This window comes from Diadema setosum, chromosome 9 (genome assembly GCF_964275005.1).
Source record: "Diadema setosum chromosome 9, eeDiaSeto1, whole genome shotgun sequence".
NCBI classification, from domain to species: domain Eukaryota; kingdom Metazoa; phylum Echinodermata; class Echinoidea; order Diadematoida; family Diadematidae; genus Diadema; species Diadema setosum.
In genome coordinates, this window is record NC_092693.1 from 38,169,896 (window position 1) to 38,197,253 (window position 27,358).

At 39.3% G+C, this 27,358-nt stretch overlaps 1 protein-coding gene across 1 annotated transcript; it reads right to left on the reverse strand.

The window, feature by feature from the left end:
- Positions 1-745: 745 nt before the first annotated feature.
- Positions 746-23,226, reverse strand: LOC140232522 (zinc finger protein 236-like). Its single transcript, XM_072312617.1, has 8 exons — positions 23,175-23,226; positions 15,695-16,050; positions 10,582-10,724; positions 9,774-9,904; positions 3,996-8,464; positions 3,027-3,276; positions 1,738-1,872; positions 746-936 (listed from the first exon to the last, which is right to left on the reverse strand). The coding sequence occupies exons 1-8, from the start codon at positions 23,224-23,226 to the stop codon at positions 746-748; spliced, it is 5,727 nt and encodes a 1,908-aa protein (XP_072168718.1).
- Between the last annotated feature and the right edge of the window lie 4,132 nt (positions 23,227-27,358).

Below are 27,358 nucleotides of genomic sequence, written 5' to 3' on the forward strand. Positions count from 1 at the left end.
CGTGCATTGAGATTTCATGACAATTTCGCAATTACGTATGTAGTTAAATTCGCAACTGTGGAGTACAGGACTGAATGAAGAAATAAAATGTGTGCACATCACATTTATGTTGGGGATCAGAATTAAAATTGAACATTTGCGAATAGCACCTGACTCGCGATATTCAAGAAAATAAAATCCTCATGAAATATTTGGCGTATAGTAAGTGCCTGTGGCACTCTTTGGGTTGTGGGAAGAATGGCCCATTAGACTTGTGGAGGACAAATTAGCAGCAGATCTCTGTGGACACTAGTCAGAGGAGTCTTTTGACATCAAATCCTTGCCAGCTACTGGTGGGCAAGACAAAACAATGGGGCTATACTGGGGTACAACCAAACATGGTTCCCAATATCAATACCTTTCTTGCAAATACAGGTGGTTATGACAAAGCTAAATGTCCCTCCTGGGCCTGAACCGGAAGTTCTAACAAGTCCTCATGTGTGTTCCTGGCCAAAGGTGAATGTCACACACCAGTGAGGCTCTGTGGATTAAATCAAGACAAGCTTCTCCATGCAAATGCTTCCTAAACCAGTGCTGGACAAGACACAGCAGTGGGGGCTTTGGAGTTATGAACAGAATTTCTTTAAGTCCAGGCTCTCCAAGTAGTGGTGGACAGGATGTAGCAGTAGGGCCCTGGGGATGGTTTCAGAGGCCTCTGGGGCCTATCCAGTGTAACAGCTAAACTGCAGCAGCAGTGGTCCATGGACTACGAGAAGAGTCTTTCAATGTCAATGTCCTCTTGACTGGTGGTTGTTGTGGTGGCGGTCTGGGATACAGCCTGAGGGACAGACTGAGGGACAGACTGGGGCATAGCCTGGGGTGTGACCTGCGATGCAGCCTGTGATGCCGTGTCTGGAGGCAGCTTGTGGGCTCGCTGCAGGTGGGTCTTGAGGTTTCCTACCAAAGAAATGTGATATCATCAGTCATTACTCTAAAAAATTATCACAATTCAATCAAAAAATTGCAGTAAAACCAGAAATGTTTGTGTGCGTGAAACATTTGGGAATTTCACAAGGAGCCAAGATTCATGAAAGTAAAATGTCTGTGAAAGTATTCGTCCACACAATGCAGTGAATGCCATTGTTGATTCACGAGTTTCATGCCGCGAAAAAGGCTGTCCGCTCCAATTTACAAAAGTTTTATGCCATGAATGTTTCTGGTTTTACAGTTCAATTCCTTATTAATTATGGCAACATTTATCTGACTGAAATGGGGAATCTCCCCCTTTTTACCTGTCTTGTGTCAGAGAAGTGAAAAAGCTGCAAGTTTAACAAGGGTATTGTGAGCAAGTTTTTTTCACTGACATGATCTTCAGATATTAGAGCTTTCTGGTGCAAACATTACATAATCAGCAAATCAAAGGTTTTTGGGGAGATAAGATATATGAGAAGTCCAGTGCCCCATTTCATAAAAGATGATAGGATAGCAACTCTTGCTGGAATGGCAACTTCCCAAAGCAACAGCCAATCGGGAAGCTAGATTTTTGTCATTACCATGGCAATTGCCATTCCAGAAGGAGTTGCTATCATATAAACTTTTTTATGAATTGGGGCCCAGGTGGTATTCGAGATAGATATTAGAATAAGAGTCGAGTAGACAAGAGGACAATGTGTAGAAGGTGGATAATGGGATAGGACTGATGAATGGGAAAGTGATGCTGTACATAGGAGATACGAAGCAATCAATTACAGTACTCACCTTTCTGTGAGAAGGACAGGTCGCAGTACTGACATCTGTGGGGGCGCTCTTTGGTGTGGACATTCATGTGGATCTGCAGAGAGTTCTTCTGGCTGAAACCCCTGTTGCACTCTGGACAGCAAAATGGCTTCTCACCTGGGAAATGAGTCAAGGAGACAGGAAGATTTAAATCCATGTTAAAAGCGTATTTGTTCATTGAATTGTCCTATGTCTCATATCTAATCATCTCTGAAACTGTACCTTCTTTTTCTTTCTTTCTTTCTTTCTTACATTCTTCTTCCTTTTTTCCCCAGCACTAAGAGACATTTCACGTGATAATGCGCTATATAAATATTGTGAAATACTATTATCATAAGATTGGAGAATGAAGCTTATCAATGCAAAAGAATACAAACCGCAGGCACATGGAGAGAATAAATGAGAAAAAGGCCCTATCAAGGATGAAAGAAACTTAAGGACATTCACGCAGACAAGAATTTATTAGGAGAAACAAAGCTTACTACTTTGTCACTGTACCAAGGAAATTCCTGACATGTTTAGTACCAATGTACCACTGAGAAGACTTTTTGGCTTTTACTAAAAATTATCATTTGTCACTGATTTATGGAACACAAAACACAATCTGAACCAATGCAATCTTGTTTGGACAGCAGAAGATTCTATCACTCCATCTGAATTGAAAACAGTTCTAAAACTTGGTTACTCAGATGTGAGATTGTTTGTAGCAAAGTAAAATAGCTTTGATCAAATCCACTTAATAGCTTATAAGAAAATCTAGTATACTGGTATTTAATTCAACAATTTGCTATTCATAAAAGTGAAAACTGACGAGGGGCATATTCTACTTTTTTTTTTAATATATGAAAGAGTATGTCAATTCCTATCAAACCTGTTGTCTTCAAACACTCACAACTTTTCTACAGATGAAAAGTTTCCAGAGTTCTATACTTTCCTGGTATCATTTAATCCTAGCAGACTTGAGTTATCACATTTTATGCATATGTGTAGGTCAGCTGTATTGCATAACATCCTACCATATAAAAATTTTGCAAAAAAAGCCTAAAATATGAGGAGATATTGAGAAAAACAGTGATATCTCCTTATAGTTTAGGCTTTTCTCCAAAAGTTTCATATGGTAAGATGTTTAGTGATACAACTGGCGTACACATATGCATCAAATGTAATTACTCGAACATTTTTAAAATCACTGCTCCCAGTGGTTGACCAGTACCTCTAAACTCACAGCCAAAGTGGGAGTGGTTGGATATGGATGACCATCGGTCACTCACCAGTGTGCGTCCGCATGTGTCTGCTGAGCTGGCTGGGCTTGGCGAAGGCCTTGTTGCAGGTGGGACAGACATGGCCGGGATTGGCCTTTTTGTCGGCCTTGGAGCGGAGGCTACTGTCGTGGGTGGTCATGTGATCCTTGAGGTGTCCAGGTCGCTTGAAGGACTTGCCGCAGATCTCACAGGTGTGTGGCCGCAGTGACTTGTGCTTCTCCTGCTGGTGCTGGCTAAGCTGCTGCATCTTGGTGAACACCTGACGGCGCCAAAGTACAAACATTATATATTATAGTCATTATTGGACACAACGAAAGAAATGATTCATTAATGTTGTCTTCTTGATAGCTCCAAGTGCTTACATTACTTGAGATCACTACAGTTTGCATCAATTAACAGGAATGTTTCCTGTTTCTGATTTTCATTTTATTGTATGAGGGAAACCTTATTTTCAATTCAGGTTTCATCATGAATAGTTATCTCATTTGTGCATTTGTGGCCAACATTTTCTTCTTTTTTTCAAAAACAAATAATCATGCATTGTTTCTTTTTTTTACCAAGTGTACTTTGTTACCTCCATTTAATAACATCAGTTGACAGTACTTTCGAGTGTTGTGTACACTGTGTGTGTGTGTGTGTGTGTGTGTGTGTGCGTGTGTGTGTGTGCGTGTGCGTGTGTGTGTGTGTGTGTGTGTGTGTGTGTGTGTGTGTGTGTGTGTGTGTGTGTGTGCTGTGATAAGCAGAGGGTAACTGCACTTTTTTAAGTCATCTTGAACCACTAGGTGCCAATCAGAAAAGCTAACTCTTCAGGTGTACTCTAACAACTTCAAGTTTTCAACATTTTTCACTGTCAACATGCTAATCATAGCTATTCTTTGCAAATGTCTTCAAAATGTTGCTGCTTAAAATATGGGAAATAACCTGTTTAGTTGCCAGTGTTAACTGAAGTTTATACTGATAAAATGAGAGTGCCATTACCTCATTGCAGCCTTCAACAGTGCATGGATACAGAGAACCGATTGCTGCTGCAGCTGCTGCCGCTGACATGGTGGGCTTATCCCTTGAGACCATCTCCCTTCCCGCCGCTCCTGTTGCATCTTCCTCATCGTCATCATCATCCTCTTCACTATCATCATCCTCATCTTCATCATCTTCCTCGTCCTCATCATCATCCTCTTCTTCCTCACTCTCCTGTTCAATTTGGTTTTGTCCAGAGTCCTTTGAAACAATCTGTATGGGCACTGATTCCTTCTGCAGGACTTCCATAGGAACAGAGTCTGTTGCTGTTGGTACAGATGTCTGCATGTGTTCACTTGAAGCCAGATGAGCAAGATCAACCACATTCACTGTGACAGTTTCCTGGGCATCTCCACCACTCACAAAGTTGCCTGCAGAGATAGTCACTTGCTCTTGGGTCTGGCTAGCCACTGGACCTACTTCCACACTACCTTGGATGTTTGGCTGCTGAAGGATGATGCCAGGCTGATCCAGACGAAGTTGATCCCCAGACAAGGACAGCTGGAAGGCAGCTCCTAGATTGGAAGGATCTGTGGTCGAGGCGGTTGCCTCTGCTTCAACAAAGTGTGTACCACGGTCACTCGTTTGGATAGTGTACATCTGGTTGCGCATTATAGGGTCACTCGTTGACACATTCTGGTTAAGTGAGTCTTGAATTGCTATTTGGATGTCTGATGTTTGAAGGTATGGGACAACTCGGTTTGGGGGTGCACCGGTCTGCTGAGGAGCTAACCCAACACTACCAGTCAATAGACTACCTTGATTCTGAACGGCTGGAATGATACCCTGAAGTCCCGAATTTTGCATTAGGATCTGTGGCTGGTTTTGGCTGGGATTCCCAGCAGAGGTAGTTTGCACCTGAATAGTCTGCTGCTGGTTGCCAGGACCTGTATCAATCCTGATCATCTGTGGGACTTGTTGGAGAGTCGACGGATCCATCTGCACCAGGAGTCCAGTCTGTGGGTCGATCCCTTGTATTCCCTGAGGCATGGTTATTTCCTGACCATTGACAACTGCAGCCAAATCAGACTGGGAAAGTTGCAGACTGGCTTGACCCAAACTGAGGTCCCCAGTCTGGAGTGTGATGGCATTCGGTTGTTGCAGCTGCTGCAACTGCTGAAGAAGGCTTGGATCTATCTGGACAGTGATGTTATTGGCATCCAGTCCTTGAATCTGTACATTCTGTCCAATGTTGGATCCAGTCAACTGGAGTTCTAGACCAGTTAAGACTGCCGATGAGTTGACATCATTCCCAGTGGCGTCTGGGTTGCCAATGGTAATGGGCAAAGCTTGTTGCTGGTTGGTTATTGCTTGCATGACGGGCTGTTCAGCAGCAACGGGCACTTGTGAAACTTGGAGGACTTGTGGCACTGCCTCAGAATGTGAGGTTTCAATGACAACTTGTTCAGAGTTGGCATTCTCCTTGTCACTGGCCACCTTGTCGTTCACCTTTCTCTTCCTTGTACTCGCAGGCTTGAAGTGGTTCTCCATGTGCTGCTTTCTGGAGCCAGATGTTCGGAATCGCTCATCGCAGTATGAGCACTTGAATGGCTTGGCACCTGTGTGCAATCGCATATGCACTTTTAAGCTACCTACGGTGGCAAAAGTAGTTTTACATATGTGGCAAGTTTCTGGTTTCCCTCCTTTGTGTGTTCTGAGATGGCAAACAAGAGTGGACTTCACAGCAAATGTTCTGCCACATTCATTGCATTTGAATGGCTTTTCCCCTGTATGAGTTCTGATGTGTCTCACAAGGTCACAAGGTTTTTTGAAGCTCTTCGAGCAATGCTCACATTTATTGGCAAACTGTGGTCGTCTTTGCAGTTCATCCTCCTTGGACAGAACTTCACTCACCCTATTCTTATCATTCACCATCTGCACAAGTATTCTCTCGGAAACGGATGCATTCCGCGCTAAAGGTTTCTTTGCTATCTGCTGTGCCTCCTCTTCATTAAACCTGATGACATTCCGAGGGCGCTTTCCCTCCTCCAATTGCTGGTCTGCTTCATCACTCTCACAGGCATGTTCTTTCATGTGGCGCTTCAGGTCTAGGGGTTTGCGGAATGCCTCACCACATTGACTACATCGATGGGGCCGCAGATCAGTGTGAATATTCATGTGGCGAACAAGGGATCCATTGGTTGTAAAGGAAGTATCACATAAGTTACACTTGAAGGCTTTGACACCTGTGTGTACCCTCATATGATTTTTCAGCACAGTAGCAGAAATGAATGACCTTCCACATGTCATGCACTTGCATGGTTTCTCTCCAGTGTGGGTTCTAATATGCTGTTTGAGGTGGCTAGACTTCTTGAAAGTCTTTTCACAGAAATTGCAGCGGTACATTCGCTTCTCTGCATCGGTCACACCGTATCCTGATCCTGTGCTGGTTTGTATTCGGTTGGGGGCATCTATTGTATTCAGATCCTCCTGCACAGGTTGGATTTGGCTCGGCTGGGAGAAGAGCGATGCCGACTGTCCAGTGATGGCCTCCAGCTGCTGCTGGATTTGCTGGGTCTGAAGACTGATCTGGTTCTCAGCTGGAATGTCTGCCTGACTGTTGGTGATGCTGTCCAGGGTCTGCTGCCCAAAAGGATGCGCATAATTCTGCCCCAAGCCTGTCTGTGAGAGAGCATCTGAAGTAAGTCCATCTGTTATTAGGTTCCCTTGTGTCAGGTTGCCCTGAGATAAGGCTTGGGATGCCAGGTTTGCCTCAGTGAGAGTTGTTGTAGCACCAAGAGCATCCTGGGCCACAGTGAGCTGGCCCTGTGCCATGGCAAGAATGGAGCTAGAAGCTTGTTCCAATGTAAGCTGTTCTGCAAGGTTGCTGGCTTGCTCTGTTATGGACTGGATTTCCTGTACATGGTTGGCCTGCTCAGCAGACTCTTGTTGCTTGGCCTGCATTGCAAGTTCCCGCTTATGCATCTTCATGTGTTTCTTGCAGTTTACCGAGGTCTTGAAGGTCTTCTGACAATACGGACACATGAACGGTCGCACATCTGTGTGTGTCGACATGTGGCGCTTTAGGCTCCCATTGGTAGTGAACATGCTGTCACAAATAAGGCACTTGTATGATTTGATACCAATATGAGTTCTCTCGTGTGCCTTGAGCACCCCTGAAGAGATGAATGACCTCATGCAAGTCATGCACTGGTATGGTCTCTCACCGGTGTGTGATCGCACATGCTGTTTGAGGTGACTGGATTTCTTGAAGCATTTTTGACAGTAAGAACAGCGGTATGGCCTGTCTGATGATGTCCCTACTGGTTGGAGTCCATCTGCCAAGTAGTTGCTGTACATCGAGCTGTTTCTTGGTGGCTGTTGAATGAGACCAGTGTCAGTGATGAGGATAGGTTCTTGGAGGGGAATGTCTGGAAGATCACTGTCTGAATCTTGTTTGGAACGATTTTGAGACATCCGCGCTCTCTTCTCCATGGGCTCCTTGAAATGAGATGCCATGTGAACCTTTCGCTGTCCTGAAGTTCTGAATTTCTTCTCACAGTGCTGGCATTCAAAAGGTTTGGCCCCTGTGTGCAATCTCAGATGAATTTTCAAACTTCCATGGGTTGAAAACATCTTGTGGCACACATTACACTTGTACTCTTTGATTCCAGCATGTGTCTTCATGTGGCTCATCAGTGTGCTCTTCACAGTAAATGTCTTATCACACTGTGTGCAACTGTAGGGTTTCTCATTTGTGTGTATCCGAATGTGTCGTACCAGATCACTGGGTTTCTTGAAAGTTTTTGTGCAGTAGTTGCATGTGTGCACACGCACGCCTGCAGGGACATTCTTCTTAATTTCCACCTTCCGCTGAAGAACCTCAGACACAAATGTGAACAACTGGCCAAGTTGAGGGTTGGCAGGGGTTGCTGCCTCAGAAGGAGGGGCCTTGGGTGCCTCTGGAGCAGTGGCAGCCACCCCACTGTTCTCCAAGGCCTGCTGAAGAATATCAGTGTTGATTGCATTCCCCAACATCAGTTCCTGGATCTGCTCCAGGGTGTCCCCTTCTCCAGCGTTCTGTTCAAGCATTGAGATTAATTGTTCCAGGGCACTGGCTAAGGCTGGTGTGTCGACACTGCTGTCCAAACAGTCAGCCCCTTCCTGGATGGCTGAGAGAGCGGCCTTGAGGGATAGTAGTGGATTTGATACCTCGTCGTTGTTATGGAAGCGACTGATGTGTGCATTCACACTGCTCATCTTTCGGAAGTAGCAGGGACATTGTGGACACTCGTATCGCTGCTCCAATTCACTATTGATCTCATGCACACGAACAATGTGCGCTCTCAGGTTGCCTCGCTGAGCAAACTTCTGGCCACAGAACTCACAAGAATAGGGTTTGGTCCCTGTGTGCTTTGTCATGTGAACTTGAAGAGCTCCATTCTGGTTGAAGGCCTTGTCACAGTGGGGACATTTGTATGGCTTTTCACCTGGGAGGGAAACCACAATATATTTAACCTGTGAGCACAATATTTAACAATTTTGTCCACTGAAAGGTAGTAGAGTCATCAGGCTTCATAAAATATGTATGACAATTCACATGTTACCAATTAATAACACACAAGATTTACGAAGTAGTAATACTGAACTGACCAGTGGCCAGTAGGAGGCAATTAAGAAATAAAAAACATACTAATAATCTTGATAACTTGGTAGCCAAGAAATAAAGTTGTTACAGCTGGTTGAAAAGCAAGGCAAAAGATGAAGTTATATGTTTACGATCAAGTCTAAGCACAAAGGAAACTACATTGTATGACCAATGAACAAGTTCAAAGGGATACATAACCCTACATTTGTTGTTTTAATGTCATGTACTTATGATTGTGCGATCATGGTGAATTATGCTAATCTGTGCATAGTATTTTATGTACATCAGATTATAAGCTCAAAATCCCTAAATAGAGCTTCAAATGGGCCAATTTTTTGTCTAAATATTCTTTGTAGTGCAGTGTAATATAAATTTATGTGAAAACAAAAATTGCAGTATCACAATGAATTTCTTATGCATTTTATCGTTTTTTTATTTCTTTCATAATTTCTTTGTTTCTTATTTTCCTTGTTTCTTATTATCTGGAATAGTTGAATGATAACCAAAAGTGATTTTATCTGAGAAAAATCAGGAAGAAAATTCATCTGACAACACTTTGTGTAAAACCCATACATTGCAAACACAAAAGTCATTGAAAACTGCCATATTCTATGACATTGGTCACGATAAAGTGCTATGTTTCAGCAAGCATACCCCTGATTTTCATAAAAAGGGTCTCAATGGAAAAAAAAAGAAACAAACATAATGTGTGAAAGATGTTACAGACAAAAGTCATGAAATTTCAGTATTAAAAAAAAATGCATTTCAAAATTATCGTGAAAAATGTCAAGGGACTTGAAATGTCATTCGGCCCCCTCCATTTTTCAACTGACAAGATAGCTGGACAGCTCACATTCAACTACACTAGCTGGTCTTCCATGGGGTCCAGCTGGATGTGAGGTGGGACCCCCTCAACGGGTTATGCACCTTGCTCTTTGCAATGAATAAGTGAAGCGGGATTTTTATGTGCATGAGTTGTGACTCGCTCACACCTCCATTTTATGTCCTATCCAAGGAACAGAGTTTTGCTTCTTACTAGAAGGATGGCATGATTACACACAACATTGCTCAGTGTGACTCGGGAATCGAACCAGCGTCCTTTGGATCTGGAGGCAAATGCGATACTGAGCGAGCCATATCACCGCCCTCACCTGTGTGAATGCGAACATGCCTCTCGAGCTGACTGGGCTTGGAGAAGAGCTTGTTGCAGAACTGGCACTTGTGTTGGAAGCGTGAACGGTCTAGGTTCCGACGCACAAATTTCCTGTGCATCAAAGCCGATCTGAACAGGGAGCAATGGGACACATTTAACATTGCAATTGTACAAAGGCACATCTTGGATGCAGCAATAGAAGCAACAGTGTACAATAATATGTAGCAGCATCAGCAGTTGTGATATTAGCTCTTGTGTTACAGGGAAATCCTATGGTACAGGAACTGGGAGTTATAAATAACAAACTTTCTACAATTCAACAATCAGCACGTAAATATGACTGTATACTAGGACATCTGTGAAATGGAAAAGTCCAGTGGGCCAAATGACACCAATACATTGAAGTCTAGCCATATTGGCACTTGCAGTGATTGGTTACGGGTTTTATGTTATCATTGGTGTCATTGATATTTAATTCAGTGCAAAGAATGTCTAGAATTCTCAAATCAACAATATACATGTACCACATGTTACATGTTTACCAGCAGCTTATATGTTACTGCTATTGTACTCCAATCTCATTGCCTCACAAAAAGGGTTGGGAGTACTGATTTGATGTAGGCTTATCCATAATAATATGACAAACAGCAGAATGGTCTACAAAATTACAGCAGCTTTAGAGAGAGCAGGAAAGATAAAAGGAAGAGAGGGAGAGAGAGAAAGATAGTATATTTTTAGACTTTTAAGGTTTACACCAGGTTTGAATCTGTGACCACAAGACAGCAACTGTATTGATGTTCTCTCACCTGAATTTAGGTCGGTGCTTCTGTCTCATGTGCTCTTTTAGCATGTAGTGCATGGGGAACTTTTGGGTGCACACCTTACAGTGGTGCTCCTTTGGTTCTGTCGCCTCCACCGCATGTTCCTGAAGATGATCATCTAGCAATCTCTGCACAAAGACACACACACAAAAAAAAGATCCATGAATGATCAAACTGAATACATAAAACCTAAAAAGCTTGTCAAGATCATTGCGAGATAATGATCGAAACTTAAAGTCAATCACAGCAGTGGTTGACAGTCCTTTCAGAATTTGGAAAATTTGGATTGAGAATTAATTACATGGATCTCCCTAATACATATCATTATTTCCAAGTAGTTCCACTTTTACACAACAATGAATTGTGCTACCTAATATAGTATTCAAACTTACTGCTTTAACAACATTACACTTAAAGACGGAGAGACATGCGGAAGAAATACTTACAAATGAAATGGATTCAGATAACAGCAGCACAAATGAAAAGCAAATGCAAACTCTGTAACGCTAATATAAAAAAAAGAATAAGTCTGGAAAACATCAGTCGCCAAATTGGTATCACATACCACCATAATGCATTAACAAATGCAAAAAGGACTGCTGTGAAAACTGTAAAACAGCACTGGCACCAGCACAATTAGGGTAGATGACCACAAACTCACCAAGTTATCAATGACACAAAGTCTTGACGGGAAAGCCTCAGCTTTCCCTCACTGCGTGTACTGAAGAGTTTGTCCTCCTTGCGTTAAAAATTACCCTTTTAAATATACTAGTAAAAAAAGAATATGACTTTGCTCACAATCTGCACGCTAAACAGTCTGTCCAGAAGCATACAAGCTAAACCTTGCTGAGAGATCCTGAAGTATTCTAGCGACAGAAAATCCTCAACCTGACATCATGTTGCCTTAATACCACAACATACGCAGACTCCAACAAAGATGACTCTTCCCTGCAGCTCATTAGCACTTCAGTCATAAGAGTCTTCTGTGCCAAGTTCTTATGAAAACATTCTCTTTGGAGAGTTGTGAGTGTAAGTACGCTGTACATGTACATTTTGTAAATGTACGCTCCAGCTTCCCATTTCTGTGTAAACAAGAAAAGCTGGCGTCACTGCCAGGGAAGAGAAAGCCTCGACAAACTTAGCAGAACTGCTAGAATATCTTCACAGGATGTTTCTTTAGTTTGATAGGTTGGAGTCAATCATATTGGATATGAAAAAAAAAAAAGTACGAGACATCAGGCTTGTAGAGAGGTTATTTTGATTGAAAGCAGTGGTGGAAGTACAAGTATAAGAAATGAAATGAAAATTTGAGCTAAACAAACAGTCAAAAAATATCATCTCATGAAATGTTTCATGGCCATTTGCATTTGTGAGTAATTCGATACACTGTCATATTGTATAAGCATCCTCTATCGTGTGATGATGAAATCACTAGATCTGTACAGTAATAGATTTGTATCACATTACACCAGGATTTTTTATTTTGTTTTAAACCACAGTTTTCCATTTTTTCTTTGTGTCAGGATGCTTTCCTGACAGATCAATTACAATGTATGTCTATTGACCCAAAATATTCTTGGAAAAATCATAAGGCTGCTCTTTATATGTTATTAAATCTGGCTCTGTAACATCATGACTCTATAGTCATGTGACCTGGACAGCTACAAGTAGTTTTGACAGAGGATTTTTTTTGACATTCAAGCTGTCATGCTCCTTTCACAATGTTGAAGCTTCCAAGTGCCAGCAAGATTTCACTAATCAGTTGCTTAATATTCTACACACTGTATCACTTCTTGAAATCGTAAATGCATTTCAGGTACAGTATGGTCCCAATGCCACCCAGAACGAAACATCAATTTCGAGCCAGGTTCTAAAATTTCCTTCTCACTAGTATTTTTAAAGTCATGCCTTTTATAACCTTGACGTGGCTATCAAACAGGGGTAGATGGATGCGATTTGTACTTTGAATGAAAAAAAAAAAGGAAGAAAGAAAAGAAACAGTGATTAAAGAAATAACACCAGTGTGCAAAATGTACAGCATAAAATCTGTTGGCCTGATCTAACACATCTCCATTGTTGCTAATCTGAATACACCTTAGATAATATCTACTATGTGATTTTACACAACTGATGATTGTTGGTAATTTATGGTAATAATATTCACCACTTGAATAAATATTGTAAAAAAGCTGTGTCCATTGTGCCTATAGAGTACAGGCTGAAGCGTAAGATGCTATACAGCTTGTATTCCTTCTTTTCAGGAAGCCTCACATACTGTACACGTGCACACTTGCTGAGGGCGAACCAGAGTTCTTGTTGGGCAAGTACAATGTGCATGAGTGCACAAACACTTGCCTGTGTGTGAGTAAAAAAAAAAAATAAATAAATAAATAAAAAAGCAAAGAAATGGCCAAAATATCAATTGGGTATACACCGCATATAATATTTCTATCAACTATAGCGTATTAACTGACTATCAAAACAATAAATATAGCACACTGTATTTTTACAAAAATATGAGTCCATTTCCGATACGGTAAGTCTTGAAGAGCTTTCAACAGCTCCATAGTTATTAGCAAACGTTCTTGCTGCATGTAGTATTTATGATTTCTGTATCCAGTTAAGATTTAATTCGATAAAAAAGGTAAACATAATACTTAGAAATTATACATCGTTCAAGCATGAATAGATATGGGAAAGCAAGTGAATTCCCATTCTGGACAATTACAATTGTACTCTTCACATTCTTTTGCATATTTCATAAGCAATATCCATGAACAATGAGAATCTAGTGACCAGCCATTTCATTGAGCACTGTAAGACCCAACCCCCCTCCCCAACCCACCCCCATCCCCCCCCCCAAAAAAAAAAAAAAAAAATGCCTGAATTTGATTGGGAATTTACTACTAAGATAGCTCTCACCAGACAGGAAGAAATGAAAACTTATTTAATTTAAACCTACTTAAAATTACCAAAGTATGAAACAACAGTTGTTTACAAAAGTTGGAGAAAATGACTGTAATAAGTGTGTAATTAAAAACCTTTCATGATCACATTCTGAGCTGACACTTTAGATGCGGTCATCGCAGCACTGGATTCCAAACTACGCAGCCTGGATAGGAATATAGATCCGAAACTGATCTGTACAATGTGCAATGTCTGAGACTGCTTCAAGTGGAGGACACTAAAATTAGGCTTTTTGGTCAGGACCTGATTATGTGTCCCAAGTACTCTGTAGTTGTGTATTAATGGTAGTTGCCTGCTGGTACATATACTGCACATGTACAATTAAGGGGTACTAGATGATGCATAACATGCAATGTTGTTCTACACAATGTAGTTGCTTCTTTGATTTCAAGCATTCCTGCAATACATGGCATGTATCTTGTGAGTATAACATTTTGCAAATTGAAACTTGAAAGACAATTCTATGAGTACCTAAATTCGCAATCAAGAACCACAATGACTGAATGAGACATTTTTTTTTTTCCCTTTGACAGGTAGAACTTTCAGTACTTTGGATTGCCATATACAGCACACTTGCATTCATCATGGAAATAGTTTCATTGGTTGTTAAGTTTGCAAATATCAGTCGACTTACAAAATTCATGAAAATAAAAAAAAAACATCCACTAGACATACACACATTGAATTCAGCAATTGTACATCACACAAACTTTGCTCCACATGACTTCACAGGAAACTTCGAATAATCAAAAATCATCCTCCCCTAGTAAAAATAAGTATTTAAGTGAAATCAGAACATATGGGAATGTCAACAAAGTCAGATAGTGTCAAAGTTGTATCTGACTGCATAATCTGCACCAGAGCATCCAAACCGGTGCTTACCTTGGACTACCATGAAGTCATTTCTGATTTCCTTCCTTGTGTGTTTCCTGAAATCTCATCCTGATCTAAACACGACTTATATCTCACTCTCATTTATAAGTGGAGAAATTCATATCATATCTAGATATTCACACATCCCTTGATTCTCAATTACAGCATGCAACGGCAATATGATATTTACAGAACAACCACTGGAGAATGCATTTTTCACAAAAGTCCTGAGTATATACTTGAGCAGAGATTTATGGGAAATGCATGTTGTAGCAAAAGCAGCCCATCCTCAATGGGTTAATATATCTGAGATGATGCAAACAGTAATGTCCAAGTATCATAAAATGTTATAAAACTATATACTGTACGAGCTGAAATTTTCGCGGTGGTTTTATTTTCGTGAATTTCGCGAATCGCCTTCGAACCGAGAAAATAACAACACGCGAAAATAACAACACGCAATTAACTAAGTTCAGTTAGATCCTCGTAACCGCGAAATAAACAACACGAAAACGTGAAAATGTCCTCCAAGTAGCAATTCGCGAAAATATCTGTACGCGAAAATTTCAGCTCATACAGTAGTTAAATCTAATGTCTGAATGGATATTGAACATTTGACCTTGACCTTTGACCCTGTCCTTCATCAACTTTGACTAAAAATGTCTCATGCACTGTCATCTGTTTTGTCAGATTTGAAGTACAATTATGTATTTTAGATGCATTATACCAAGTTTGAAGTGCCTGTCATTCACATTTTTATTTGTTACATCTTTATTGAGAGTAAAGTTCAAGAATTTGTTTGTATTTATACTCTAACCTTTACTGTCACCAAATCAAGCTCAAATACTGGCTTGTCTTGCTACACTCCCTTAGTAAAACAATTTTAATGAAATTGTGCCTAGTAAGTATTCTAGTGCTTCTTTGAATAATACAATTTGAGCTGTAACCCTTGACCTGTGACCTTCCAAAAACATATTGCCAAATTCTATTCAGTGAATTTTCTATCCTGTAAGAGTTTACTAAATGTTTCACATATCATTGATAAGGGGAAAAATATATGGATGTGGATGGAAAAACTTAATGGCCGACAGAAAAATGACCCAGTGGGCCTCTTGAACTGAGCAACCTTGCTCCTTGGGCATAAAAATCGTTAGATACAAAATTTGAGTCATTTTGAGGATTACCAGTGTGCTTCATCTCAAGCAGGAGAGGAGCATTCCCTTGAACTATAAGAATACTACTGCAGCTTGTTGCTCACCTGCAAACCAAACTCGTCACCACACTCAGGGCAGATGAGCACCTCTTCTTTCATATGCAGCATGATGTGGGATTTGAGGCTGGCCACCCGCGAGAACCGCTTGTGGCACTCCGGACACTCCAGGTTCCCGACATTGTGGATGGCACGGTGAAGCGTAAGGTTGTACTCCACGTTGAAGGAGAGCTCGCAGTGCTCGCAGCGGTGCGGTTTGTCATTCTCGTGGCTGCGCTGGTGTCGCTTGAAGTCCTTCCAGCGGGAGTACTCCTTGGCGCACTGGGCCACGTCGCACTTGAAGGGCCCCTTCCCTGGGCTACCCAGAGGGGCCAGGCCACTGCTTCCCGCCTCATCCTCATTACCTGTGTGCAAATGAACAGATGACACAATTGGTGTTAATTTATGCTTTGGTATAAATTTGTTCATCAATTAAGGTTTCTTTTTTTATATTTTTTTTACGATTCTTGTTTTTATGTATTCATAATGTAATTCTTTTCTCTCCATCTCTCTTTTATGATCTCCTAAACTGCTCAGAGGCTTTTTTGCCATTTGCGGTAAGGAAAATATTATCATTATCATTATTGTTGTCACTTTCGTAAGACTGCAATATCATTTAGTGGCCACTAGGGAATGCTCCAGAGAAATGTTCCACCAAATGCTTATTCTGAGCATTTTTGAAAAATTATACATTACAGGGCATTATACTGAGAGGCATCATTTGCTGCAATGGGCATTCAGACAGGTTCCCAAAACTTTGAAAAGGCAAGGAACATATCCATATTACCTGCCTGTAAAGGGGAAATATATTTGTAATACATATGGATTGAGTGAATGCAGCAATACTTATAGTAAAACACATCAATGATGTTTGAGGGAAAATCAGACAATCTGTTCAAAAGTTATGAATTTTAAAGTTTCGATGCCACAATCGCGAGAAGACTACAACAGTTTGTGACATCACTGCAGGACAACACTGTACTGGGGAAAAAAAAAAGATAATTAAACATTGTATTATCATCATTACGTTCATTTTTCAGCATAATGTAAAGCACTTGACTTTCCATTTCAGAAAGCAGGGGGAATGATATTATCTGTAACATACAATTGTATGTCAGTAAAAAGTTGAGGGAATGTGTGCAAATCTTATTTTGTGGAATTCTGTAAGTTAAATTTTCTTTTAAATATCATTGACAATTTCTGAATACACATTTTATATTACAGATAGAATTCGATTCTAGGAAAGAGAGTTTGACTTCGCTTGATACCGAATGTATTAGAAAAAAATGAATATATAGGAAAAAAATGAATATATAGGAAAAAAAATGACATTTTAACATTTTTGCTTGACCTTTGACCTCATGACCCAAAACTCTCACTAGAGAATCTTAATTGGTTAATACATGTATGCACTAAGTTTAAAGAAAATACCTTCAGGCATTGCATACATATGTAGATATGGTGGAAATAGTGAAATTTTGTGCATTTGACCTTGACCTTTTGACTTTTGACCTTGAGCATGTGTGCCCATAAGTTGATAGGCACAAATTCATCCCCTCATACATATACCTGCCAAGTTTCATTAGGATACCTCAAATGGTTTTTTAGTTATGCTGTCCACAAAATTGATTACGGACGGACGGACGGACGGACGGACGGACGGACGGACGGAAGGACGGACAACCAAAATCATAATGCTTCCAGCAACACTTCGTGGCAGAGGCATAAAAAAGTCATATATAAAGAGTCAAGATCTCCTCTGTGGACTTCAATTTATTCATTTTGCATTAATCACAAACATTTTCTACTGAATATGATATCAAATATATCTCTTAATTTATGGCAGCAAAACTGATCATGCCATTCATAATGATATCATAAGACACTGGTCTCTTTAATGTTGGATCTCTGGTTCTCTATAAAACATGCATCTATTCTTTGCAACATGATGTCATACTACAGGTAACTGCCATAAAGCATGTTTTCTTGAACTGCTCTCACTTCCTATAGCATACAAGTAATCATCTTTCCTGATGCCAGGCCAGAGACATCATCCACCCGTCTATCAATTCTAAAAGTTTGTATAGTATGTACACAATGTACAGAAATGTGTCCATGGAAGTGATGCGTGTGTGTGTATGATTATTGATGTATTTCTTTACTTGGCTAATATGGGATATTTTGTGTATGTATTTCATCCCATTCTGCACTTTTTATCTCCACTGACAGTGTAATTTATTACCTCTGCCAAGAAGATTATATTTCTGTCGGTGTTGGTTTGTCTGTTTGCAAAATAACTCAACAAGTTCAAGAATTGATGAAACTTACAGTACTGCTAATAGGGAACAGTTGATAATGACAAGAGGAACAGATCAGATGATTAATTTTTGGTAGTGATCCAGGAATTTTTATGAATTTTGAAGAGTTTTTATCTTTTGAAAAATAGGGTCAATGAACTTCGGAGTTCAAGCTGCACATACATGTATGTGTGCACTATTAAAGCTGATGAGTAACAGAAGCACAGGCTCTATCCCTGGGAAGCTGGGCAATTTTCAGGATGCATGTACAATGAGTGGAAATGAGCTGCTTGACAGAGGTCTGCACTCTCTGAATGCTTTTCTAGTTCAATTTACTACCAATCAGGGGCGGATCCAGGAATTCCGTAAAGAGAAATAAAGGGGGGGGGGGGGTGCACGCCCGGTACACCCCCACCTAGATCCGTCACTGCCAATGGTACTTCAATTCAATTAGTAGAAGTTGACATTGTAAGAAACCTCTTCTAAAGGTCTTTAACAGGGCATCAGTAACATGCAGTGACAGCTATCTCTGACTATTACGGTGAATTGACATTACACAAATAAAAAAGGCTGCTCAGTGCTGACCTTGAGTCAGCTTTTCCATAATCCCTGCTATTAAAATGCAGAGCCAGACAAAATACATTTCCCCTGTTACATGAATTACATTTTGGAAACATTTTCTGTCTTACACTTTACATCGCAACGTATGCATGATTTTTTTTTTTTCCAAAAAAAGTTGATTTCAGCAACCATGAAACTCACCATGGCAACACTTGAGATTCTCTTTACTACAAATTTTCATCTCCTGCACAAAGTGGTTTTAAGAGCTCTGCCCTTTGAAAAAAGGAAAAAAGGATCTTGCCTGAGGAAACTGTAAATAGGCACAGAGGCTTCTTTTAAAGGACAAGTTCACCTTCATAGACATGTGGATTGAGTGAATGCAGCAATATTAGTAGAACATATCAGTGAGAGTTTGAGGAAAATCGGACAATCCGTTCAAAAGTTATGATTTTTTTAAGTTTCTGCTCAGTCACTGCTGAATGAGAAGACTACTATAGCTTGTGATGTCACATGAGTACAACAAGATAAAGAAAGTATTAAGAAAATTCTACATATTTTCACTTTTCTCGCTTAACAAAAGGTCACTTGACTTCTCTCTTTTAGAAGGCAGGGGAAAGTTGAAGAAATGTGCACTTTATTCAAAAAGTAAAGTTTTGTGAAATTCTCTTTTTATTTTCCTTATATCGTACGCATCTGACATCATACACTGTAGTAGTCTTCTCATTCAGCAGTGATTGTGCAGACACTTTCATGATTCATAACTTTTTCACAGATTGTCCAATTTTCCCAAAAACTTTTACTGATATGTCCTACTAATACTGCTGCATTCACTCAACTCATATGTCTATAAAGGTGAACTTGTCCTTTAATCATTGATCAACTATAAGATCTTATGTCATGATATTTTATTGTTCTGTGACAGAGCAATAAAATATGACATAAAATCTTAGTTGATGATTAAAAGAAGCCATAATACAAAGATTATGGAACACATCTTCTGCACTAAATATAACACCTTTGTTCATCTGTCAGGAAACTATCAAAGAGGAGAGTTGCAGTTGATGCACATTACCACACACACACTTACACACACACACACAAAAAAAAAATACATCGAAGAGTAAATGTGTTCTCAACTGCACAGAACATGCTACATTTACTGGATGTACACTGTAGTTGTAGATTTTAGAAAAGCAAAGTGTGAACCCTTGTAAGATCCTTCTCCACCTCACTTTTTTTTTCTTCTCTCTCCTTCTCTGTTGTTTTAAAGAAAGGAAGAAGAGAAAAAAAAAATGGGGCCCTATACAAATAATTTGCCTCAAATCTCCTTCTCTCTTTCTCTCTTAAATTTCTTAGTTTGAATACCGGTGATACTGATGGCATGTTAGCTTTAAACTTCTCACATATTTTGCTTTTAATCAATTGAAGGGGTCGGTGCAATATAGTGCTAACCCACACAATAGTCATTTTGAGATAATCGCTGTTGAATCTTTGGAAAGTCCATACATTGTACATTAATAAAACATGAATGCATGCATTTTTTTACCATCTTCTTGGTTGAATTCAAATATGATATTTTCACAGAGGTTAGAGTGATAGATAAGGATTATGAAAATGCATGTAACTCAATTTTGACAAAAGTGTGGGTTAGCACTATATAGCACCGACCCCTTCAATTATTCTATTTCTTTTAAATACAGCAACTGCCATCAAAAGTAGAGGAGCACAGTTACTAATACAAAACAGACAATGTTTTACATGTTCAGTGAATGTGTATCACATAAATTTGTGCTATGAATGAATTTCATACAGTACACTGTACCAGTATTACAATGTACTACTTCATAATATGCATATTTAGACACACTTTCAATTCAAGAGTTCTTCTAATAGTGTATATTCTGTATCGTTGGTGCTCCCAAATTATGTCTGAATGTCTAAACATTTATCTGAAGATGCTCAACAGCACACAACTCACCCAGATAATAGATGTGGAGCAGCTCCCACACTAAATTACATACAATCACACAGCAATTAAGGCATTATATGACCTACAAAGGGGTGTTTCACAATGAATTTATGAAATGCTAAAAATGCTTAACTTAAAATTACGGTATACCTGGTGTGTTTTCAATATTATAACTTCCAAATGAAAGAAATGGAAACTATGAAAACTTTTTTTTTTTTTTTTTTTTTTTTTTTTGGTGTACCGGTAGCCATTAATGTAAAAAATGATTACACTAAGAGACAAATACATTTTCTGTTAAGTTTGATAAGAATTTGAAGAGGATTCTGAAAACATTGAATAAAATTGAATGTTCAGGAAAACCAATCACATATCATGATTTTAGGAAGTTGATCTTAATTTTTAAGATCAAGTTAAATTCTTGGTGAAATACCCACAAGGTCACACACTCCAAGATGGCATTAATGATTTAATAATCAATATTTTCTATACCACAAATTGCAAGGAAGCTTTTAAGTGGTACAGAACGAGATCATAATAAGAATTTAAAATGTGAAAGGTAGAAAATATACTTTTTCCTCTGTGCAACATGCATAAACTTTCAAGTTGTGGACCATTACTGACAGGCTGAAGATTTTAGCCACCATAGATTTCTATTTGGTAGACATAGATTACAAGAATTAGCTAAGATAAAGGTATTGCTCTCTACAGAGCTCTAAAATGTTCACTAGTGATGGGTAGTGATTTGGTGACTGCAGTCCTCTACCCCATGTAGCATCCCCATCCCACACATCAATAAAAATTCTTAATTTACCTTTCATTACATTGAAATAAGACACCCTTCCCCCCCCCCTTTTTCTTTTAAATTGTACAGCCTATGTGACATTCAACATTAACTGGAAGGTTGCAATTGCTCTTTTACTTCCAGTTCTGAAATCACTGCTTCCTTTCTACCTACTCGATCATGGTACTTGTGTGATGAAAAGACAAAGAAACCTTTCCAAAATTCAAATCTAACTCTGATTACATGGTAAATGATTACTACCTTGTCTAAAAGAATTAAAAAAATATACCAGAGAAAAATACAGCGATTGAACAGGGCCTACACACTATGTAGGCCCTACCTCACTTTTATGCAGCCTCTGCCTAGAGATATTGCCCTAATAACTTGGAAAATAATGTGTTTTGCTAGTAAAAGCCTGAAATTTGTACAACTGTCATCAAACTGTCATTGTGCTCTGATTTCATATAGGGCTTAGGCCTATACAGTTAAACACTGATAATTGGTACATTGTCATATTTTGGTTTATTGGTCTCAAGAGGTGAAGAGCTTATTTTCACTTTTGCAGAACACTTAAAATAATAATAATAATAATAATAATAATAATAATAATAATAATAAAGATAAAAAATAATGATATAGCAGTAGAACAAGTCTAGTAGAATGATAGGCCTTTAGCATTTAATCATATGACCCCCAAAACGGTAACACTAAGAATAAAAAAAATAATAATAAAAATGACTATCAACACATACCACCATGCAACAAGTATATATAGGTTCTAGCAAAGCTCAAAATATAGGAGAAAAAAAAAAATCAGAATTATCGTGAAAAATTATCTCATTTATTGACACTATTCGCTTGCATACATGTACCAAGTGAATGGAATTAGGTGGTGTGATCGATGTGACACACGCAATGAACAGATATTGTGCAAAATGAAAGAGTGAGGTAATTTTTCACGATAATGCCAAAAATTCAGAGATAATAGTAATACATTTTGATTAAAAGAAAAAAAAAAAACGTGTATAGCAGGGACCCAGGGTCTAGATGTCTATAACTGTATGTTACCCTCTGTTAATGTTTATGATCAGCTTTGCCTTTGCTTTTGATTCTCAAATCTCAAAATAATGTCCCTTTGCCAAAACATAAACATTGATAGCACCCAATTATGAATATTAGGGTCCTAACAATTAATATTTAAGAGCATAATTTCCAAATGTCAGATTAAATGTGGTGGGGTTTAACGCTATTTGAGAACAGGTGAACAACCCGTCCCCCTAAGCTGGATCGGGAGGTCGGCCACGGGGGCCTGCACCTGTATGTCGCGTCCGACCCCGGAGCGGTAGATTGCAGCAGGTATGCATGCCGAGTGTTCTGCACGGGAACCGAAAAACCGGTGAAAACGCCGTCTGTGTTTTTCATGGCGTGCTCCCGCTTCCCGTCCCTTCTCGCGTCTACTGCCATGAATATCCTCGCAATATTCATTGGCAAGACTTACATAACCGCGTTGTTACATGCAACAAAATATACCAAATGACTGCTTAGTAAACATTCTCTCTCTTGCCTTCCTTGTTTTCAAAATACGAGCGGAAATTTGTTTACAAGAAGTGGATATATTTCGTATCACTCCGCCAGCTTTGGTCACAAGAACATGTGTAGGAAATCTCCATAGCACCTATGCCATTTACCGTTCGTGACCCGTGTAGCAAGGCTGCCGTGTTATTCACACGGAACTACATACTTGGCTGTAGCATCTACATTGAACAAAATGCGCTGCGGTTTTGCTGAAATTCGGCTGCTCTCTTGCAACGGAGGTTTTGAATATACGAATTGCTAGATGATCGAAAAATCATCTTGTCGTTTTTAAGTCATGAAACTCACCTCCCAGGTCTATAGGTCGGTATCGGGGTCGAACAAAACGTCTTCGGGGCATAGTCTTCGTAAATAAATCGTAACCGTTGAAAATGGCGAAAGCAGTTCTCTGTAACGTTAGTGGTATGCATGCTATCCCATATCGCCCAGCGATAGCGCTAGCAGGTAGAGCGGACCCTTTGGCCTAGCGAGGGCGATCCGACGTAAAGCTTGGCGGCGGAGCCAGAGACCCCTTGCATGTTATGACGTCATGATACAATAGAACCCGGATGGATGCCGTTGCGACCGAGCTCTTGATTTTGTTTTGTTCCACGATGTTTAAATTTGAATATTTTCTGAAATTGTGTAGTCTTAAGGTTTTCTTTTTTTTTAATGAAATAGTCCTATTGGTTAGAACCACACTTTGATGTCAAATTCTAACGAGTTTATTTACCAACTCGCAAATACCACAGGCATTATTTACCATTTGCAGACGAAACATTACAAAAACCTAGCTTTATTTAGTGCTTCAAGAAACCATTATAGTTCTAAAATATGAGTTAAGGAGAGATGCAACCACTGTAAAAAAATTCAGTCTGTATAACCAATGTAAGTCTTGATAAATAAACAAAATGTGAACAATAGTTATGATATAATACTTTCTAGACTAAACCGTTTACAGTTATGGTTTAGTGAGAAAATAAGTGATATCTCCCGAGTGGCTTTATAACTGCAAAATTTTTATTTGGCAGGATGGTACAACTGACCTATACAATATGCATCAAATGTGTTAACTTGAACATTTTTTGTTTGTTTGGCAATGTAAGTCTTGCAAATAGGTTAGCCAGCATATCTTACGCGAATGCTATGAGAAGTGAAGATCTTGGAAGACCAAACGACACAGTTACAATATATTCTGAAACCGCTTGGCTATTATTGGTTCAGTAAATTGTGAAGTAATTAAATGCTTTGCTTTACGTCACTTTTGGTTCTAAGTCAAGTCTAATTTGATTTTATTTGTTCTCTATAGCACTGGTCCTTTTCTTCCTCCCATTCAATGAATATCTAATTGTGAGACTAAAAAAACCTTGCCACATCTAATGATGCAAGAAAGTCGAGTTACAATCAAAAGCAAATATAATATAATTATGGCAACTGAACTTTGCAGTTGCAACTTGCATTCAGCCGCAAGTTGCCGTTGCAAGAAGGGAGCTTGCAATTAATTGCAGGATTTGCGATTGATTTGGGGAGATGCAATTCTAATCATCGCAACTTTTTATCCACACCCCCTACATCCGATAAACTTGAATCATATTGTTGCTAATAGCATCTAGATATTGTGCACGATTTTTGTCTTCAGGTCAGATTTCGACATAAATTTACGGGAAACCAGTCGTAAGCATTACATTGTTTACATGAATTGAACACAGATTAGATTGGTATAAAATAATTTTACTGCATCTTCATGCAGGTTAATCATTACCAAACAACGTGTTATTGTTGACAACCCCCCCCCCCCCGACACACACACACAAAATTGCGTGGAGGTAGGCCCTACCTCTATGCCGACGAAATCATAAACAAGATTTATATTATTTTGGTCCCAGCTCTCTCCCCTGGGACCCAATAGATATCGATAAAAGAGGCCAACTGATAGCCAACCAAAACATTAGTAAAAATATTAAATGTAAGAAGGGGGCAGAAAGATGGCTGAGAGGCCTCGCTCCCCTCCCTGTTGTACATGAATGATATTATGTTGTATCAGGGAGGTGAGCACCTCTCTGGTTGTATGTACAAACCAATAGATAGAGTAAAACCATTACACCTGCGCTGGCATATCAATTATACCAAGTAGCAGTGCCGCTAATATACAGGGTGTAATACTAGTATACGGCACTGCCAAATAGTTTTGAAGCGCGCCATCATACGGCCAGTCTCAATGGGAAATCACCGAATCAGAGATTTTTTTTTATAGAAAACCGCATTGTAGAAGTATACCTGGTTGACTTTTATACTGTCTCATTGGTTTGTCCATTAAAACCTTATCATATCTAGATTTTTGATCCATAATCCAGCAACTACAACTCCTCACACCCCAACCAAGATGCAAGACTCTAATGAGACAATAATTATATCGATGCATAATTTATACATTTTTTTCATTGAGAAAATGAATATGAAAATAAGTTGAATTGAAATGAAATGGAATGAAGTGACACCTCGAGAGTTTCAAGAGAACTTTTATAGAGAAGATCTAATATGTTCAGAGCACACGGGAGACTTATATGGGCTGACGACATACATACAACTGTGCATGAGGTGGTTGATTCTATTAAGTCATTATGTTTCAAAACTGTGAGTCCAATGTATTTACTATTATGATGAAATATCTACCATTGTGCTCGGCTGATTTTACTCCCCTTAACAGAACAAACTTGAACACGATGTGAATTTGAAGTAAAAGATCACAACCAATGCGGTTAGTGGTACAAACATTAATGTACTATTCATGTTCTTTGTATACCTGCACGCCTCCCATTTTATTATGTTCTACTTCTATATGCCAAAATCACTGGCGTAGCCAGGGGGGGGGGGGGCGATGGGGGCGGCCCCCTAAGATTTGGACCGGGGATTTGGGAGGCGGAAAAAAAAATGCGTGTATACTGTATGCATGCACATGAAGCGGGTCTCCTTTGCAACCTTTCATCAAATAAGATCATATTTGTTTTTTGAAACTTTCACTCAAAGTGTGCTCCAGATCGTTGAATTTCAATTCAAAATATGCAAAATCTCTCGTGCTTGGCAGGGGGTATCCCCCTCCCCCTCTGTGTCTCTTTCCCTAGCTTATAGTACATTACTTATTTTTTAGATTTACCAAAAAAAAAAATATATGAATAATTCTGAGTGCACAAGACTTATCACTTATATTCCGAAAACTCAAAGTTTCCTCATGTACAAGGGGAATTTCACCTTTTAATAGACCCTTTCCTCCCTCAGTCTCCCCTCCCCCCCATCAGTTTTTTTTTTTTTTTTTTTTTTTTGGTGATTTCCCACATATTCCATCAAATATGCGTATACGAGATATCTCAATTTCAACCTTAAAAAGGCAAAAGCTCCATAGTAAGGGAAAGATGGAGATAACACTCGCCCTCTCCTTCTCCCTGCTCGCCCGTCCCTCCCCCCCCCCTCGCCATGCATAGAAGTAGACTGTGCATGGTTACACTTTGAACATAAACAGTTTTCCAAATGTGACACAAAATGTGCGCACCATGCAATCAGAAAATTACACATAATCTCCTTCCACAGACACTTCTCTTCTGATTGACAAATTTCCAGATATTCCAACAAAAGTGTGTGCCAGATTGTTGAATTTCAGCTCTAAAAGCTTAAAGGTAGGGGATACCTTTTACAGACCTCCCAAAATGCTGCAAAACATTAAATTGGACTTGTTTAGGCCACTGCTGAGAAATTCGGAAGTCAACAGTTATCTACAATTTGAATAATGCACAAAACTCAACTACTCAGTAGTCCTTTTTGTTGCAGTCTTTTGTATTTTTTTTAATCTATAAACACAAATCTAAAAGTATAAGAGCTGATGTAATAACATGTAGAGTGTGTGTCAAGAATGTGTATAGAAATGTTTGTAAGTTTTGATGAACTTTCTTCACAAAATATACATGATGGACACACACATGCAGTGCATGGGTCTGCAAAGGTAGCCTAGTTATGTACTGGAATTTACGGTGAGCCCCGAAAAAAAAAATAAATTCAAAATCTAACGGTCAATAAAAATGTACTAAATATTACATTCCACTTTCAATACTTTATGGGAGTTTCTATGATGTTCTCTTCAACACACCACTTTCATTTGAGGCATGCAAATGGGATTCCCTACCTTTAAAACTGAAAAAAAAGGCTCCCTTGAATATGGGAGAGGTATCTTGCCACCCATTCATTGCTTGTTACCCACTATAGACTTGATACATTTTTGGGAATGACAATTTCCGAATTTTCCACAAAAAGTGTGCCCCAGATCGCTTTATTTCAATATTCTAAAAGCGCAAAAGCTCCGCGAGCGGGAGGGAGAATCCCCTTCCCCTAAGCTCTACCTCACTAGACTTTGTACATACACACAAAATGATGCACATTCGGAATAAGAGCTAAATTCCGTGATTTTAACACTTCGATGAAAAAGTATAGCACCAAAAATTTGC